Source organism: Varroa destructor, unplaced genomic scaffold, assembly GCF_002443255.2.
Source record: "Varroa destructor unplaced genomic scaffold, Vdes_3.0 BEIS01000005.1, whole genome shotgun sequence".
Taxonomy (NCBI): Eukaryota; Metazoa; Arthropoda; class Arachnida; order Mesostigmata; family Varroidae; genus Varroa; species Varroa destructor.
The window spans coordinates 1044763-1065835 of NW_019211458.1; the positions used below are offsets into that span (position 1 = coordinate 1044763).

Consider the following 21073-nt stretch of genomic DNA (forward strand, 5'->3'; position numbering starts at 1 on the left):
AATCATTTTGGGCTGACGGATGAGTTGTCTGTTCCGATATTAGTATGTCTACAAGTGTATGATATTATTATTACAGTTAGTCCACTTTATATGAGTAACGCTAGCAAGCGTAACATTGTTGATATAAGTTAAGTGTGAAAACTTTTGGGTCGGACTTAAACGATGGGTGTGTTTTGACCAAAAGGGAATATATAATATTAACAAATAAAGACAAAGCGTAAGAAGTTAACATATAGCATAAGGCTGAAATAGTGTTCATACAAGGAAACAAGTGCACTATCGTCGACAGTAACGACGGGTAGGAAACAAAAAAAACTCGTTATTATTGACTGTAACAAAAATAGTTAATTTTCCATCACACACAGATAGACGCACATTTATCTAGACATAAACACAACAACAATAACAAAAACACAGCTAGTCGTTTGTCTGGTGTGCAACCTTGAGCGACATGTGATGAATGGAGAATACCGGCGGTGAATCGATACTTGGTACTGTCTGATGTTGAATTTTGTTTTTTTATGAATCCATATTATTTGTTGTTTTTTTGCGATAAGATTTACGAATGTAATCGAACTGTGTGTACGTTATCTTTTCTGGTGCTTTTCTGTCTTCGTATGCCTGACGAGAGAGTGAAAAAATACACGTTACCGTTACCATGTCACCTCATCATGTTGTTAACGCGTAATGTGTGAGCTAACTGGCTACACCACAGATTTGTCACATTCGTATATTTTCGATGAAGAAAAATTCGAAAGAATGAATTATTATGAAGACGTTAACAATGTTCAAAGTATTGAACAAGACGTTACAGCAAGAGTATTAGACCGCAGGACATACGAGCCCCAATCAGTGTAGTGACAAAGGAACAGGAGCACTGAGTTAGGGACAAACTGCCGTGCGAAATGATGATACGGCAACTTATTTTGTTCCCGATTTTCAAGATCATAAATAGTGAAAGATTATGATAAATGAAGATCATTATTATGAGGAGAACTAAATCAATTGTTTTTTTTTCAAGACGACTACGGCGAAAAACAACGTTAGTACTAGGCTCTTAGTTTATCCGTTGCACTTGCATACGGTATATACAATAAATAAACAAAAATCATTTTCTAAGGTTGCACCGGATGTTTTTTCATTGTGTCACTTTACAATTATTTATTGTGCTTCTCAGATAAAAAGCTCCTATTAAGTGGCTAACCTAACACTGAGACGATCTATTTCCTTTATTTGTATGTTATACAGTAGTGCAAGTTCCCGATCACTTTAATAGAATACTGAGATCTACGAAGTTTTACCGAAGTCGCCCTTTCTTCATCTTTACATTCATCCTGTTTCTATTGAAAACCGATATTCGGCCGACAAAATGTTATCACTTTTTTGGTCAATTGAATTCGCAAACAGATTTTCGAGCTATTGATGACCTTACACGCAATCTGTTTGCCATTGTGCGAATGCTACCCTGTAATAAATGCAGCTCATCCAGAGTGTAATAAACAGATTTCGAAATAGATCCGAATGCGCCTTTAGGCTCAAAATCAGTTAAGGTTCGGCCAGCACGCAGATTGTTATTATAAATGGCCGGAGAATGGATTTTATAATCCTTGTCCTGATTAGCTTGTCAAACATCCTAATGTTGCCAGGCTCGTGAAGTTTATTTATGTGCTGATCGTCACAGATTCACTAGCAGTGTTATGACTCACACGCACTTTATAAATGAATCCGGTTTTAGGCTTATTATATACGGCAATGCGATTTTTCACATAAGGGTGCCGTATCATTGTGCATATGAATCTTTGTACCAGGAAACTATACACTGGAACATAAGCCACAATAAAGTGTTGCATTTGAATCGCTTCTTTGATAACGGGATAAAAACCGCTCCTGTACTCTTACTTCTTCATTTAGTCATACATTTTCCTGTGTTACAATAATTTTATCATTGGCGGGACGTAAAGCAACCATAAAATGTTCCATAGAATCTGCTATCTTTACAACACCAGCCATGTGCAAATCAAAGTCTAAGATAGGGCTCCCAAAAACTCCCAAATCCAACACTTACTGAGTTTCATAGATAGCGTTACCGTGAGATCGCGACCAGAAGAAGAAACAAGAAAACTTTTCGATCCTGAGATAGAATTTTTCTTGTACTCGCGTTTCGTAGCAATCGCGTCAACTGAAAATTTTTAGAACTCTATTGCCTAAAGGGTAAAATGGACTCATAATGGATGGATCGCAGGGATCATATAATTCTAAATTATCAGTGTCACCACACAGATATAATCAAGGATATGGACTTTTGGTAGGTTTTTCTGTGAAATATGTAAGTTACGCATCGGCAATTTATACATCTGTTGCTAATTCTATATATAGTTGCTTGCGCGTTGGCTGTAACCGCCATGGCGCTTCTTTCAAAGCCTCCTTTGTTGTTTCCCCTACTTGAAAAACATGTCATGTTGACAAGTCCTTGCTACTTCATCATAAGCTATTTCCTTTCCTGCTCAAACTAACTTCGTCTTTTTTTTTTGGTTCGTTAACTCTGAGTTAGTAGGAAATATAGAGATGTGTGATTTAACTTCACTGTTATGCTCAGGTTTCTAAAATTGTCTTGCAATCAAGGCGTCTTAAGCTGATTGTCTTTACTATGCTATACGATCTTTCCAATGTTAATCGAATTTAGTTATCGTTATGTTAGTTATTTAGTTATGTTAGTTATTTAGTTATCGACAACAACATGGGTTACGCTTTCCACTTCCTTCAATTACAATGTCTTCTTGTAGTAAGCGTGGATGTGTTAGCATCTAGAGTTACCGTGCTAAATTGATTGAATCAAAGCGGTTAGTAGAACCTCAAATTAATGATTTTCGAAGAGATACTTATTATAGGCCGAAGCCAATTTTTGCGAAGACCAGTTGGAATAACCAATAATGTGCAGCTGCTATGTATATAATTTATTTGTTAACGATTAAATATATCAGCAAGTCAATATATTGAGTCGGTATTCCTATTTACGTCATCATTAACCCATTTGTGATGGTAGTTGCCTAACGTGGCAAACCGCCACTGACTTGCGCAATTACGCTACTAATGCAGAACCATTTCGCACTGTGTTAGCCCGTCTAGTAAAGTTTATGCTACTCTAAGTTCTTACTTCATGTATTTCTGAGTGTCGAGTGTTGGACATATGAACCGACCTGCGCGCGCAACCTATTTAAAATCTTGCCGCTGACAGCGGGCAAATCATTCCGCGGCGTCTGCTTCTGTCGGTCTGCGTAAATAAACAATGGGCAGCTGATTTGTCGCACTGCTTAGATTTATTACCCAACACAGGAATGTATTTGTGTACTGCAGACGAGTGCTGTTACCCCTATCACTAGTACTACTGCTGCTGCCGCGATTGGCCCAGCCTTTGCCAGAACCATCACCAGCGCCGCTGCTGATCCTGCTGCCGATTATTCCTCTGTATTCATTGTTATTCTCTTGGTTTGGTTGTTGGGCTGTTCTGCTAGCCAGCTCGTTCACTCGCCTCCTCTTTGGCCCGTCGTTGGTGGAGCAGCTAGTGGACAGTGGCGGGGAGCGAGAAAACGAAGAAAAGACGACGACAACGACGCGACAGTGAGATTCGGCTGCTTTTTGTCAAAATTCATGGGGAGGCAGAAAGGCAGGCAGGCAGGCAGGTAAAGAGCGGCGACAATCGTAGTAGTACTAGTAAGGCGATGCTGCTTTATGGCAAGAGCGACAACGCGCATTGTTTCCATAGAATTGCCTGGCTGACGACGGAGCGATCACGAATTGACGAAAGTGAGCACGATCTGAAGTAGAACAAACCGGAACATCGCTGCGCTTATTCCTGAAGCTGATAGTGATATAATAGTGAATGAAGAAATAGCGGTGCGGCCGTTCTGATTACCCCTTTCTTGCTTACATCGAGAAGGAGACTGTAGTTACTTTGAGGCCAGTGGGCGAGTAACCAGACTCTAGAACGACCGGACGTGCGATCAGTGCGTCTATCTGTTTGTGTCTGTAAAGCACAAAGTGAGCATAAAGTGTAATGGACAAATGCATTCGCCCGGCTCCGAGTCACGTTAATAAGATCGTTGCATAAAGGACGAAAAGTCAGAAAATCTGCTTACCTGTCTACCATTTAAAAAGGCCGTGCGTCTGCTCGGTACTAAGGGGCTCGGTACTGACGTTCTCGGATGACCAAATCTTGAGGTGAGTTAGTGAATACACTCTCATTGCGTAACGACTGAATTATCATCTCTGGTTGTACTATATAGAGTTGCTGTATATAAGATTAGTCGTAATAAATGGCGTACAGTTTGTGTAACCTAACGAGTAATAATAATGCAAAGGTTGCTGTTACATCAGTAGTTAGCGTTGAAAATAGATACGCTTATGTGTTCACTCACTAACTGCCTACACATGGTAATTCGATTCGGATACGATTAGGTATTATGGTTAGTAGCACTCACAGAGAAATAGCAACTAGCTAAAAAGTGGCCCCGGCATAGGTCAGTGAGGATTTTACTTGCCTGAACCGAACCTTCCTCATACTGAGCAGATTGCCTTCCATATCATTGGCGATATCGTTTCTGCGGTTATCCTCTCAGTCACTGGTCATTCTAACTGTTAGCAATTCACTTTTTTGCATCTACTAACGTTACTGGTCGCGAATGTTGGATCTAGCTGCCATATATATATATATATATACAACGAGGTCTATCATGTTTGTTTTCATTTCGAACAGAGTCAACAATTTTTTATTATCGCACGGTTCATATGTTATCTTTGTGACATGCATATGATCTGTTTGGGTACAGTCATATTTTCTCAGTATTGAATATCTATATTTGGCATTTAGCAAATCTACTCACTGGAGAATCTTTAAAATCACTATTTTATCATAATGGGTTTGTAGTCATTTTCAATTTGTCTTCTGTTCATCCGACCCTATATAATCATGAACACCTTTTTAGAATGTTATATGATGGAATTTCCATACCTTTGACACAAATTTGTTCGAACTGAACTAGACACGATGGTATATTTGTTTGACGTATCAAACTTATTTATTTCTGAGGATAGTCTCGCTTACTCGCAACGGTTAACTGATCAAGGGCCAAGTCAGACGGATTAGCAGATCTTGAACAGTAATCTCAAGTTGTTCTACATATGCGTGTAGGAAAAACTATACATCATAATTATGGGTGATAAAATTTGATATTCAAAAACGCATTTTTCGTGCTAAAAGATGAACATTACATTGTGGCATTTTCATACGTGATCGTTCTATTACTTTTAGGCTCCAATAATGTAACCGCGTCCTGATACCGTTCGTTGCATTTCAGTTATGAGTTCTATAACATTATTACTGTTGCTAGAGGCATAAATAGACATTAAGTCGTTCTCGCAGTTTCATCACTTTAATGACGATAAATATATGCATATATTAATGCAAAAAAAGAGGATAGTAAAACGAGATTCGTTGCCACCTGCCATTATCGGCGGAGAGCTCTGACATTGGCCACCCTGCACTCAGCAAGGTATACAAGATGTAGACGAGCATTTATTTCTCTTATATTTACTGTTAATTATGGATTTATTAGCCTTTAGAGAACAACGTGCAAGAAGGTTATTGTAGACTCTGACAGATGTTTCGAAGTCGGAAGTCCCATCCGGGGTTCAGACTTGTCAAAATAATTCGTCCTTTTTAAACTTGAAATGACATACACGTTCGATACATGCCCTATTCGGAGGGTCATAATATATTAGCAACTCAAAGCTGTTTATTAAAGCGGATGTTCTAACGAGGTTTTTTTTTCTTAGATAAGGGTGTCTGAGTTCATTAGCTACTTTACGCTTAGAAGAACACATTAGTCAGAACATTTTCTCTAATAAATGGAGCCTTAGAATTATTTAAAATCACTTTGTGTATTAAATACTATGAAAAATAATTAGTTTATTAACAGGCCTGTCTATAAACAATGACTATATTTTGTGTGCCTTTAGGGATAAATCTTCAGATTCATGCTCTGTGGAAGCGTACCAAGGTTCAAATAAGCCGTGGAAAGCGAACTTTATTAAGATACTGCAAAAATTTTTTCAAGCTTTTTTGGTAGACTTGCCCAAGGTTGGTAAAAATTAATTATTGAACTATTATTATATGTGGTAATAGCCAAGTTCTTTTAAACGATTTTTTTAAGCAGACATATTTTTGTATAAAAGAGTATAGGTAGGCAACGGTTGACCTGTACATAATTATAGTCCCTAATAATAACGAGTTGTCTCTTACTAACACAACTCTGCATACGCCTTAAACAACTATTGGTTTTATGTTGTTAACACCTATCATGCTCCAATTGAAGCTTGGCCTGTGGCAGGATAACAACGCGGGATTTCGCGGTAGCCGCTATCGTATATTCTACACATTGTCCCTACACAGCGTTTGTTTAAAGCGCCCCTTACGAATAAGGGAAATCATATTTACGCCTCGTAAAGGCCCTATCACCGTTAATTCAGAACTTCGCGCTTTATTTTTTATGCATTTCGGTACCAAGGCTATTAACGCAAAACACCAAGCCTATTACATTTCCGTTCAAAATAAAGCAAATAATAAAGCGTACCGCTTGTGATAAATACAGTTATGATAGTACATATGATTTTGGAGCAAAGAAAAGTATTATAATATTTGGAAAAAAATGAACTGTTTCTGTAATAAGGCTCGTAAACGATAACAACCTCACGTACAGTGTCGTCGTAGGGTTAAAGCCTACTTTGAATTTATAGCTCTAAAGTGTGACCTAATGCTAAGTGGAATAGAACACTAATATACGATAGATCCACCTTTTAGTTAGGGCAATAGTTCGCAAATTCGTAAACGGCAAAATTTTCGTGCTTGTGTGTAACGGTGATGTTGCCAAGAATTATCATCAATTTTTAAGGAAACCATTGTTTGCTTCACATATGTGGAACCCCATGCTTAACTACATCATCGAAGTCATGTTTTGCAAATGCATTCAAGCATACGATTGCTCGAAAAATTCTATCACTTTTTCCCTAGATTCCCTAGCGAGTTTCTTAAGGATTTCCCGGACTTCCTTTTGAGTATTCTGTAAAATTTTAATTCGAGTTTTTTTTACTTTTTTAACTTATAATTCAATGATAGAACAGGACTTCTAAGAGAATAGTCCGCACATTTTTTCAATCACCTACAGTTTGAGACCATGAGTCATTGTTTCGACCTTCAAAGCTCTAGCCCAAGTGGTATTTGGCAGTTAAAGGCGACCCGTGTCGACCTTTGTGGATAAGGAATAGGATCAAGTAGTGACCCATTTCCCTTCATATTTAATATAGAATTTTCGATGGTGATTTCTGGTCTTACGGCCGTTTTATATGCTATCAAATACTGAAATGCATTCACCTTTGCAACCTCACTTAGTCTAGTGGCTAAGTGACTAGATTCTATATACAAGATCCTTGGTTCAAGGTCTGATGTCCAAAAACACTGCTTTAAAGAAAAATATATAACTATGACAGCGTCGTTTTCAATTGTTGCAACTACCTACCCCCCCATCCCCCCGCTGCGCATCAGATAGTAGAGCTCGTGGCAGCAAACTTTGACTTTGCATCCAAGCTATGTTTAGATGTATTATGTACTCCTATAGACACATGGCGATTTACTAAAGACGCAAACTTAGCTCGGAATAATAATCGAGATAATGTAATATGAATCATAATTTAAACGAATTGATTCTCATCTGTTTGGGTCATTTGGCTACTCTGATACGTACAAACTCGTTCGGGCAATTTCCTGGGTGACTAAAGATGCTAAATGCCGGGCATTTCTTTTAATAATAGAAGCTTATCGTTATAGTGGGATATTACAATATTAAGGTTATGCAAACCGAGCCAAGTTGAACAAGTACCTTACCTATATACTTCAAGAAAAGCAACAGAGCTTTATAATTAAATGAGAAAAAGCCGTATACAACTACAATAGTACTATCGTCAAGGTAGTCAGGTGTAGTTAGAATACAATAGAAAATACATAAAAATATTCACGCATGTACCTACAAATAGGTACCAAGATCTCCTATTCTACACTATTTATGTTGGAGTATTTTGACAATAACCGTAGATGTTGTCGATAAACACAAATGAATATGTTTGTTTGCTAAAATTCTAGTATAGATGATAGAGAACATAGATAATGATACCGTTAATGCTTGCTCTAATATTGCATGAATCATTACACTACATGCTGGAATAAGTCCAAACTGTTATCCGGGATGAACGCAGTGGAGTAGAAAACATTTTTGGCAAGTAAGGTATGTGATAATAAAATAAAATCAAAGCTGCGATGTGATAACGTAGGAATCGGCCTAACGAAATCATCTTACCATCACATCATAAATACATTGTGCTTTCATTTCTCAAAATTATAAACTACTAAAGTAACTTTCCACCTGCATCCATCCGCATATAGAAACGCATAAAAGCTAATGCTACGAAGAGTTTACGAGATGCAATCTTGTAATCGTGTGGGAAATGGTAGATAAAATTAATTATGATCACATTTAAATTAAACATATTTTCTTGTTGCTCGAAATAGCGTCTATTATTTACCAGTAAATCGTGAAAACAAAATAATTCGTTGTTTGTTTCTCTGGGGAACGACAGACACCGAAGCTCTCTGTACAAGTGTTCCAAATATTACCGGGAAGTAATTATGCTACAGTTTTCACTAACCTACAAATAAGCTCTATTCATTGGTACGAAGCTTGAGCTTGTTGCACCATATTTATCATAATTACGCAGTTTTGTGAACGTCATTTGTTCCACTGATGACGAAAAAGAAAGTCTGTGAAAAAAATATTAGCCTCTGCTCTTTTTATGAATGCCAATTTAGGTTTTTTAAAATAAAATTAATTTGTAACAATAAACAAAACCATGACTTATTTTAATTCATTATGCTCAGTTTTTCAGCTTCGAAATTCAATTTGTTCAAACTCGAATCATTCGAAGTATTATGTAAAGCTAACACTGTCCACTCATTTCGTACCTTGCTGAGTGGGGCTGGTGACATGTTAAAATAAACTTATGTTGCGGAGAACGAAATGTCAAGGAACGGTAAAAGAGTTATACATGTCAAATATGCCAGGTGTTTCTAAGACTATTATAGCGATCGACAAGGATTCAAGCGGTAAAATCAACCAACGGTGTTATTGTGCTGTTTGAATACAAGGGTTGGAAATAGTTTGGTTAGTGTAAGATACCTCGTTTTTGAACTACTGCAATCGTCTAGCTAATTTTGTTTTTAAAAAAACAAAATCCCCTTGACGTCCCTGAACTCTTGTTAACAAGAATCCTTTCTATTAAAATAATTTCCATGTAGAATTTTTTCATTAATAATTTGGATATGTTATAATTAACGGTTACTCTTTCGAGCGTTTGTGGTGATACCAGCACCAGCAGACAAATTGGTTGAATAATCGGTTACCTTTCGAATCCTGCTGAGATACTCGATGACTGCGAAAGAATATTACTATATTATTATTATGCTTGTTTCAGCATTTTGCTAGCTCCATATCAGTGGCGTCAAATTTAAAAGTAGTGTTTCAGCTTTACGTAGATGCTTCTGAGTCACATGCCGTAATGGAACATTTTTAAAAAACTTCATTTTAGAGTTAAAAAATCTAGCGTGACGAACATATTTGTTTTGTTATTTGACTTATTGCTACTAGTTACTTTTAATCAATTGACTCAAAGGCAAGGAAGATTAGACCTTCCTTTACATTTATGTGCTCATCTCACTTTCTTAACTGACGAAGTTTTCTTGACAGGATCATATATTTTTGAACTGATATATATTAGACCTTTAGAAATAAAATGAATATCTGCATTTTATCGTCCCATTGAGAAAAAGCTTTTTTCCCTTAAGGAAAGAAGAAAGAGTTTTCAAGCACCTTCTCTATATTATATATTCTTTGCTCTATATTATTATTATATATTATATATTCCTGCCTTTTCATATGTGGAGACAACTCAAGCTTTAACTTGAGTGTCCAACTTATTTCTTTCTCTAAAATTCAGAAATTATTGTCATACGTTCATATTAAATTGGTTTGCTTCATGCCTGATCATCCAACATGTCTTTGTCTATAACGAGATATATATAACGTACTGAGCCACCGCATAGGTTCAAAGACTGACGAAGCAACGTTTTCTTAACATTCTACTGTGTTATTCTAGTTTATATGCCTATTAGCACTAATAGACAGTTATGGCTTAGTATTCTACAGCATGTTTTTCACCGTTTATATGTTGTGCCTTATTATTTAGATATGAAACGGGTACATGAAAAAACCTACGAGCCCGAGGAAGCAGTGCCACTCGCGAACGACGGTGAGCCCAGTTTCGAGTTCTTACATTGTATATTGCCATTAATCAAAACATGATACTCTCGTTCCGTTTGGTCAAACATCCAGACAAATTTTCGCTTGCTGCCTTCTACTGAACTTCGGTGAATTTTTCTTGGTGGCGGCAACTTTTCTGTTTTGGGTCGTTTTCCTCTCTCTCTCTCTCTCTCTCTCTCTCTCTCTCTCTCTCTCTCTCTCTCCCTTTCAACGGTGACTCTATATCAGATTTGGCCTATCTATGTGTGTGCATTGGCCTAGCTAAATGTCTAATTTGTGACAGATGCGCGATTTTTACTAATACAGCTTATCCTACTGCCTTGAGAATAACTTTATAGGAGATTTGAAGCGCGTTTTTGTCGCAAGACTTGGCGCAACTTTATCTGTTACGGAATGGCTCGTTTTGTCTCGCACACTTTGGTACTTTAAATGAAAGGATATAATGGTATACATAAAACTCCTTTTTACCATTTAGCTATAGTGGCACAGTGAATTCTTGTCAGCTATAATCGTTAAGTGGAATACTGATTTGAGTATGTCACAATTTTCTATTCGACAAAGACGATCCTTGATGAAACTAAGATCAACATTTAGCTTCTGGAAAGGTCAGACCTAAGTCGTCGAAGTTGCCCACAAGTACTACGGTTCTACGTAGAAAAAAAGAAAACACTGCGGCAGCTGTGGTTAATTGGAACAAATGTGAACAGATTAGGCATATTTTAGTTCTCTGAAGAGTTAAAGATTAAATCATACCAGGATCAAACAGTGGACGATGTCAGCATTATACTATGTGCAACAGGATAATCCCGCGATATTGTTATTTCATGAAATTTGTGGCGTTATCATACTACTTTAGTAACGTGACCTTTCCTGCTACAACTCTCTCCTCATATATTCCTATTAATTCATACTCCTCTTAAACCACTTTAATTAGGAGATTAACACTATAGGTTTTCGTTCAAGAGTAAAGCGGTCTGCTAATCAAGGCACGTCTTCCCTTTGGTTCACATTAACTCTCTAAAGCGCAAGTCAGTCTGTTAGCAAACTCTGTGAGGTGCTCAAAAAGTACCGCGAACCCTTATACCCATAAAACGTTGCACCAGCATACTGCCACAAAGTGGTCAAGACAGATACAGACAAGTCGAAATAATGAATCCCTGCTATTTGCTTTGAGGTTGTCGAACTGTAAAAAAAGTCGTTCCTTCCAATGCTTGTTTATAGTTCCTTATTTTCTGTAGTTGGCATAACGATATTGAAAATTGCATTCTTAAATATACGCGAGTCATTTAATATATACGCCATTACGAAGTTGTATCGTTCTATGTAGTAAAACGCGTGGAGCTTATGAACGGCATTTACATTAATTGCAGAGTCGGACATTCGTAAATGTTAATGACTGGGGGGTCTAAAGGCGTATCGATAGCAGGGTTAGAGTAAATATTTTAGCGTGGTTTCAACAATATGAAATAATGTTCCTGATATAAAATGTACAAATAGTCGTTATTATTTTCGCTACTCCGAACAAGGAACGCGAGAACGATCAAGCGAGTTTATCACGGAAGGCATTGTCATGGTTTGTGGTGATCTATGTGTTTCTGTGAACAGGTGCTACTCTGCGCTTGGTTTCTGTTGACCAAATGGTTGCAATGATTTCTTCTTCTAATCATACGCACAAAGACATTAAGCACTCCATGCTTGCATAATATGAGCCGTTTGCAGTGACCATCCGAAAAAATTATTCGAATCACCGACCTCTTCGACCTCGCTACTCTCATTGAGCGTATGGCTTGTTCAGCTGTGTTCTGCCACATCTATTGTTACATGCTGTTGCGCTCGGTGGTGAGCTCGATCTTCTGTCGAATTGCGACGTGAGTTTTTGTGTCGAATGTACTGTTTCAATACACATTAATGTGCCAATAGCCTAGATATTCGTTTATCAGTATACTCGTATATGAGTATACAACACTTGTCTAACACAAGCACTTGCGCATTTTAATGCAAGGTTTTAACGAAATATGGTGTTATAGGGTATTATAATTCCATATATTTCGATTAATTAATACAATTAGTCATGGTTGTACGAGCAAGTGCTCAAATAGACAGAGTTTCCTAACTGAAAAGTCTATAGGTGATTGGGTGAGTTGTATTTTTATGTGGTATTTTTTTCTGCAATTTGGTACTCCAGTTTTCTCACTCTTGTGCTTTGCGCATTGTGCGTTTGCCTTTGTCGTTACGCTATGCGCGCATGTTACCGTATGGCCGCACTATTCCGTTCTACATACAGGTAAAAATTCATCTTTTCTCTCAGCGTCGACCTCACGCACAGCAGGCGTTAGCTCTGGATTGAGCGAAAAAATTGACGGGGACGGAATTCATCGACGTCCGATTAGAAGCGGCACACGTGGGCTGCTAACAGAGGAGGCGGGTGGCATGTGGCTAACAGCAGCCTCGCGCTATGTTTCGCACCAGCTAATCATGTCGGCCTGGCGTAGGAAGCCCGTCGTGCTGTTCACTATCCTGGCGGTGACGTTGCTCGTACTTTTCGTGCAGTACTCGCAGGTCGTCGGCGAGCCCCGAACGCCGCGGATTGGTTCGGCAAGCGCTAATGGCAATAACAACGGGTTCAAGGTACGTAAATATCAACAAGTATGTCCGTCGTCTCTACAGATCGTTTCGTAGAGATATCAATACATGTACTAATCTTCTCGAGAAATTGAAAATACAAGACAATCCACCTGATACACAAAAAGTTTTTTATCCTTTGCCAAAAATGTGCTTCGTAGGTGTGTAATAAATGAGGTAGATGTCACATTTCGCATTGTATTATTATTATTGCCAGCATTGCTACTGCTGAAAGCTTCAGATTTGCAATCTGTGTTTTAGACCGTAGTTTGTGCCATTAACTCTTCTGACTATTTTTATACCGTTTAAACAAATGCTCAGAGTTACATCTTACATAGAGAATCAAGTATTTTGCTCTAGGTGATTTAGCCGGAGTGGATGTTGCTGGACTTAATTAGGGTTTCTTCAATAATCGTATAAAATGGCATGGGTAATTATTTGCCAACGCCGAAATTTGAACTATCGACAATTGTTTTTTTTGTTGTCACCAATGGCAACACGTCCAAAAACATACGCGCTAACTATTGAGATCACGCTGCCTTGCGACGTAGCTATTGGATTATGGTAACTGACAGACCTGTTCAGATCGGACGAGTACGCCCATGTCCGACGTAAATCAAAGCAGCCATTTGTGGTATGGGTCATTGTCAGATAATGTAAGAACAGACATAGTGAAATCAGTGTCCCTTAGTTTTCCCTCCTTAATTTTTCTTCATCTGCTACAATATGCACAGTGTTTGGAACAAATCAGAACAAAGTATGTTGTTCGTTTACACGAGTCTAAAGAAAAACATAGATTTAGATAAACTTTGTTATAAGCACCGACGGTAACGTTCTTGTAGATGTATCTATTCACGGTAACTCGCTTCGATTAAGAATTTCTAGCCTTAAATAGCTTGTATATCATTTCAACGATAAATCCTTTAGATTGACGGAAAAACCTCGTAAAGTGATATTGGTATGCATAGACACGCCTAGTAGAAACAATTTCTTCACAATTGGATTTACATTCCGCGCTGATAATAGTCGAAATCTTAAAGGTAACGAAATCTTAGAATATAACGAATATACAAAAGGTTGACTCCTAGATAACCCAATGGACGAAAGATACTTTTCTTTCACTGCATCAAAATTCTGGAAATTGCTTGTTACGCTGTTTTAAATCTCTATCAATATAATTCATACTATTATAAACCTTTTGATTTGACACGTTGAAATTTTTTTCGCGTTCTTCAAAGGGCTTATGAGGATTGAAACAACGTAGGTTGTTGTGATAGGGCGACCGAGAAAGTCAATCCCATATTCCCGGTAAAGGTTTGTCTAACGCGTAGACATTGGCCAATAGCTCATTTTTACTTACATTTGGCCGGCGAAGTTCGCAGTTTTCCTTTGGAAAGAGCTGGTTTTCGCCTGGCAATAAAAAAGATGGATCAATTCATACTCGATACGACATGCAACCGCTCAAAATCTGCCTCTATGTGTTTCAAAATCCTGTTCCATCATTGTTCGCCGTATTCATAGTTTGACAGACACGTATATAAAGTCATCCCAGTAATGCGCTGGCAATGTCTACGTGTCAAAGTTATGGGCTTTGGGTTCGAATTATCCAATAAACACGTTTTTTCTTGCGAGGTTAGCCGTCTTATGTATTAGGTGTAAAACTCGAGATATTCGAATATTAGTATTATAGTGGAATGTTCAAAGTGTCTACAACGTCCTCGCTGTCACCAGAGATGTGTAAACTATCTAAAAAAAATAATTTATTTCATATTTTTTCGTATATGCCGTGATTCAGGAGTCAGCTCAAAACTTTTAATTGCCATCGATTTTGATCATTCCGTCGTACTAATCGGTTTTACGGAAATCTAGTGTAGATATAGCGCATATACATACAAAGCATTATAATATATATATATATATATCCTCTATATATGTATGTATATATATGTATATATATATATCCTCTAGTTATATATATAACTAGAGGATAACGACTCGAAAATAGCTCAAATGGTCGCTTAAGTTTCGGGCCTAAGCGCGATGGTGGAGCGTTTGATAGAACGTGTGCTGGAAGTCATGCTGCCGCCGAGTCTGCTGTTTTCATTCGACTATTCGAGCTCTAAGACACTGGATACAGCGGCGAGTGTCTTCTGCTAATCGCATAAGCGCTTGCTCGGGCTTACATATGGACTTCTGCCAAGTCAAGTACAACAAAGCTTTGTAGGCAACGCGGGCACACGTAAAAGGTCAAGACTCGTTTATTCAAGAAGAGTATTATGCCCGGGTTCAAAGAGGCGATGAGGACCTGCACGCCTTTACCCAAGATAAGCGGTTCGTGTGTGAGCACGCCGGGTTGCTATTTAAGTGTAAGGCATTTCTAGAAGACATCAAGGAATGACGCCAGTGTCATGATTCGATGAACTACTTTACTGTGGCAATGCCGCATAGTTTAACGGCCTTGGAACAGCTGCGCGCGACTACGGGACGCGGGTAAAGTAGAAATCGAACCCCGATTGCGGGGTCAGCCAGTTGCTTCGGCTTTTGTATTGGTTATGCTGTGCAAAGCTGTTTGCAAAACTAGGCGTTCCCACACTAACAGTGGTCAGACTTCGTTGGTTGGACACGAAGCGGAGGGCTCGTTTCGACTGCCGAGCTTCTGATTGTGCCTGCCATAGAGTCGAAAGGTTTTGAAGAGGTAGATCTTAGGAGAACGCATGAAGGAGATTCATTTGAATGGAATTATCATTATAGATGTTCCTGTGTGCGCATTCGTCAACGAGTCCCTGTGTCGAATTAGAAGGAAGGCAGCGCTGTTGCGGGCCGCGCGAATCCAGGCCACTACCGCAATCATGTGCTGCCTTTTCCAAATGACGCATTAACATGCAGACATTCCAGAACTGTATTGTAGATACTTCCATATGGGCATTGGCATATATCCCCAGATTAAAAATATGATAGTTGAAAATTTCGGCAACCCAACGTGTGTCTTTCGACATCTACTCCCATTTAAGGAAATTTGCAACCAGAGAGGCGATCCGTTGCAGTGGACTCTGAGGTGTGATATATATTATACCAAACATTTCGGGGAACACAGTCTACGCTTTCCAACATTGCTTGGGCGATGACTAAAGTGGGATATTTCGCGCTACGCTTACATGGGCTACAAGAAGTTCAAGTGCAAAAAAATTCTTAAGACATGGAGAAGTTCTGTAGAGCAATCTCGATGATTCAAAATTTGTCTTTCTTGATGTGCCTAACAAAAAGGTTTTGAATAAATAAATAGGTATAGATATGATGCGAATAAACTACGTCGAGTTATGTAAAATCGATAAGACATAATTTGAAATGAGTCTATGTGCCAAGTAGCCAAGCCGACGACATAACGAAACAAACCTAGATGCCCCTAGCATAGTATTAATCAGTAGTATACCGTAGATTCCTAATGTGAGGTGGCATTCAGGTTTGGAATGAATCGCAATACCTTTACTGCGAAAATCTTCTGTATTTTGATCAATTTCCACCGCTGCCAAATGTATTGAGAATTTCGCCGTAGTGGCAGCGTGGACAACAAATCAGGCGCGAAAATAACGCGCGGAGCTATCCTGTCGTCGTCAGGTACCTGTTGGCCTATTCCATTGATTTTATAGTAGAGTATCGGGTACGTACAGCTCCTGTAATACTATAAGCACATGTTGATTAATCACAGCTATAGCGCGCCAATGATAACCGCTTAGATAATGCCTGTTTGTTAGGTGTAAATAAGATAAAGTATATATTATACTTATACATATAAAATTATATTAATTTTGTAATCAGATTATAAAGTATCTGCGTCCAGTATAGTACCGAGTTACTATTGGAATATTAAACTCGGATTTGGATATTTCAGTAATTCAACTTAATGCTGCGCTAAAAGTAGCTCTAAGCTGCAAGTACTTATGGTAGGTGATTGCACGGAATCTGATAGGACTACAAGCTCATGAACTAGCCCCTACTCAAAAAAATGGCACGCATGGCCAGGTTAGCAAACGGCTAAAACTAACTACCTGAGAACAGGAAATCAACTATGGCACAAAAAACGTTTTTGGCCGTTATTATTCCACATATAATAAAAAAAGAAATCCTTTTTCGTGCAGCTTCCATTTCCCTATCTACCTATAAGAATATAATAGCCGTACTCTTTAATTGTACTTTAATATCTAATGCATTTTTAACTAATGTTAGCTACTGGTTTGAAAGTATCATTCAGCGGAAAGTATATTTAATATCCGCGAATACAAAATATATAATACGTATGTTTTTGTTAGAGCCTGAATACGTGTTTGGACCACTTCAGGTTGTCAATGATCTCATATCCGTCGCAGTCTGTGGTTACAGAAGGTACAAAAGCTTCCGATTGATCATAGCCTTTGGAGCGCAAGCAGTCAGAACCCTTAAAATCAAAGTAGCTCAAATATCTGTCGGTCATTATTCTGTTCCTCTATGACTCGCGTAGTTAAAAGTAGAAAAAAAAAAAGCTCAAATAAGCACGGCTAGCGGCACCACATGCTTGCTAAAAAAGGCAGCTTTTTCTTATTTCGAGCATAATAATTGAAGTTCGCTATTCGTCTTTAAACGAAAGATGGAGGTGATTTCAGGACATACGTAATCAAATGCGCGTCAGTCTCTGATAAATTGGTCATTTCAATTATTAATAGTTTTCTAAAACAACTTATCTGATCTTTGCGCTGCAAATGAAAAATTTTTTACACGAAAATTTTGAGCGGGTTATGAATTGATTTCTTGGAACTTTATCGTTTATTCGCTTTAGCCTGATTAATTTTTTTATAAGAGCCACCAAAAGCATTCCGTAGATTTGAAATACATTAGCAATAGTGAAAGAACGCAAATAGAAAAATAGGTCTATGTCTCTAGGTCTGTTTAATTAAGGGCAAATTAAACGATTAGGTACCAAAGATAATCATATCTAGTCAGTCAGTTCGATAAAATAAAATTTTGTCACATATGAGTTTCATTGTTCTTATGATGCGCTCAAGCCCCGTCTATCAAAACTTGTACACCCAATGCAATATCTTTAGCATATGAAGAAGCATACTTGAGAACAGGTTTACATCTCAGCAAAAAAAAAATCAATCTCTTCAAGTAGGGCATCCATATTGACTATAAGATATCACCTACATTGATTTGCATATGACATAACATCTCTCCCTTTGAAAGGTAGACTAGTTAAGTGTTCCTACTAATTTCCATCGGTCTGGTTAGTTTTGTTTGCGTTCCATGACATTTGCCTAGTATAATACACAAACATTCAGGCTTTTCTATCGTTTATTTTGTGCAACGATAAGATGCGATAACCGCTTGCCAGAAGTGGGCAAATGGAAACCTGGAAGTAGCGACCCGCTAGAAGGAACTCATTTATTTGAGCACTCTCATTTATTATCTTCCCCGACACTGCGAATAAAGCGTCGTGCTATATACATTTGGAAACTTTAGGGTTAAGTTGTATAGTAATTTACGATTATATGTTATATTCAGTGGTACAAAGCAAACAAAATGGTGACGCTTTTCCAGTAGGTCGCCCCAAAGCGGCGATTCCAATTGTATTATACTTTTCTATGTGTTGAATATGAAATTATATCTATAGTCGCTTCAAATACTGCTTGAATTTAAACAAAGAACATTTGTAATATTTGTGGATGAATAATAAACGTAGATATTTGTGTTTGCCCAGAGGCTTGCAGTCAGAATGATCACGGAGTAGTCCACAGTAGACGTATGATGAAAATAATAAGTCAGTTCCGATTTTTCACTGATCTTCGAAAATCATCTCTTTTTCGTAGAACACTTTTTATGCATGTTAGATGTATTTGTATTCTTCAATGGTCTTGGTCCACTGTCCCGACATCAGGATCGTTCAGGAAGTGGCGCCCAATTTTGCGATGTGTTCGAAGCATATACAAAAAAAAAAAGTATATACAAAGCACATACAGGGCCTGAAGGATTATGACTCCAGCTTTATCTATCTACTATTGTGTTATCCTCATATCAATTATGTTGCCATTTAAATTGCAGAAGGATCTGCATAAAAAGTACGATCTTGTTTCGTAGCTCGATTGTTCAAAATTGTTACCAATTCAGGTTAGTAGATTTCTAATTACGTTAAGTTCTCATTCATAAATTTCGGTGAACGCCTTATTTGGCCTTGTGGCATGTTTTTGCTTAATTGAAGCCTTTCTATGTTGTAGCAATGTCGAGTTTTTAGCGTAGACTATATATTAAAGGTATCCGTACAAGAAAAGCTTGATAGCATCAGATCTGTGGAAACGGCAGGGTATTATAAGGGCCTCTTCATCTGTTTGGGAAATCTTATAATGATGTTACTATAATCTCTTTTACATTACTATGATAGCGTGAAGGAGCTCCATCCTATTAGAAATAAAATTCCCCATCTGCACGTAAGTCCTACCGAATGTGTAGTAAAACAGATCCTCGTAGTCAATTCAAGTAAATGGCATAAGTTATTACACTGTCAAAAAGGAATAATCCGACGCTTGAAATAGCTTATTGCACTATAAACTTAGTACTTTTACATGATTCTGCGTAATATGTGAATTTTAACTTGCTCAGTAATTGCAATTATGCAGATAAGTAGTGCCCTTCAATCTGAATGCAGCCCTATCGCTCTGAACGATCTTCCCCGAGGACTGTGTATTCTGTAAGCGTTTTTCAAGTACCCTCATTGATACTGCGCATCATTGTTGGAATGAAGCTCTTCACTGTACAACGTTTTAAAAGGCGATGGTCGCACTGATGTCGAGGCTTCCGCCCAGCTTGCCTTACAGAGATTTGATATACTGCACTATAACATTTTTCGATGGTAAAGCTCATTGAAGCTCGTGGTCTTTTGGAACGTTTTCTATAAACCTTCTAAGCGGTTACAAATATACCTTTATATTGTAGGTCGCATTAGCGGACTTTGTGCGATACCGTTTGTACTCCTGCTACGTTATCATTCCGTCAATTATTAAACTAAATAATTGTAATTCATTTTCTTTGCTCAAAAAATAATTTTTGTCAACTCGCTATTTCCAGTTTATTACATCTACAAAAGAAAGCAATTAAAAGGTGATGACCCATTAAATATTGTACAGATTTTTTTCGATACCCATACACGAGCATAAACACGCATTTGTATATTTACTTTTCAAGAAAAAAATGGAATGTTCTTCATCAAGAGAATTTTATAAAAAGTGAAACGAGGTGAAATATAAAAACCAGGATTGGGCTACGTAACGGAAGGAGCAGGAAAATCCGGGCCGAAGAATAAAAATTGCGTGACGGCGTTCATATTATGTGTAGTCACAGTATAGACTTTATACAAAGAGAGCCAATACTTTGGCTTTCTTCCGGAAACAAAAGTTTTTGGATGGTTTTGTCTAAAGGATTCATTTTGCAACTCCAGATATGATAGCGTACGAAAAAATTCGATTTTTTCGGGAAGTTGACTTCATATCGCCGATTCGTTGCAAGCTTGGGACACTAAAGGAAAAAAGTTCAAACGGTCCCTTGGCATACGGATGGATTCAAATGCTTTCGGTTGACGCACCGAGACTGACCCCAATCCCACCTAACTTTAGATATACGTAGATAACCACATTCAAACACTGTTATTACGGCCGACGCAGTCGTAAGAGACTGTCTAGATCGTGTCTGATCGTCGAAGTTGAAGTCGTTTTTTCCTAAGCGAAACGAACCACTCTGGAGTTGAATATATTTTCCTTTAGCCGAGCCTCGGCTTGCAATGTTTTAAAACCAGCGAAGTATCCTCTCGGCCTTGTGACCTCTGGGGATACCTATGCGGAAGCCTAGAGAAACACACTTTTGGTTTTGTAGCCACGCATCTCACATGCCCGACTCTCAAGCACTTTTGGTAGCGTTTTCTCTCTCGTAGAAAAACGTATTTGTTCTGTTCTCGCCAGGCCTCTAACGATCTTTTGTTTCAGGTTATGGTCGCCACCTTGTTGTGGAAC

The 21073-nt window shown here is 38.1% G+C and overlaps 1 protein-coding gene across 11 annotated transcripts in view; it reads left to right on the top strand.

Moving 5' to 3' along the window:
- The first annotated feature begins 3300 nt into the window (after positions 1 to 3300).
- The window catches only part of LOC111251019 (hexosaminidase D-like), a 40720-nt gene continuing 22947 nt past the window's right edge, over positions 3301 to 21073 (top strand). Inside the window, exons 1-5 of one of the 11 annotated variants that reach the window (XM_086991194.1) lie at positions 3301 to 4218; positions 6016 to 6136; positions 10348 to 10410; positions 12027 to 12289; positions 12706 to 13049. In XM_086991194.1, the coding sequence (XP_086847320.1) occupies positions 12852 to 13049 (198 nt within the window). In that variant the 5' untranslated portion in view covers positions 3301 to 4218; positions 6016 to 6136; positions 10348 to 10410; positions 12027 to 12289; positions 12706 to 12851. The remainder of the gene's footprint in view (positions 4219 to 6015; positions 6137 to 10347; positions 10411 to 12026; positions 12290 to 12705; positions 13050 to 21073) is intronic. The other 10 variants (XM_086991195.1, XM_022807158.2, XM_086991193.1 and 7 more) reach the window with 10 other exon arrangements.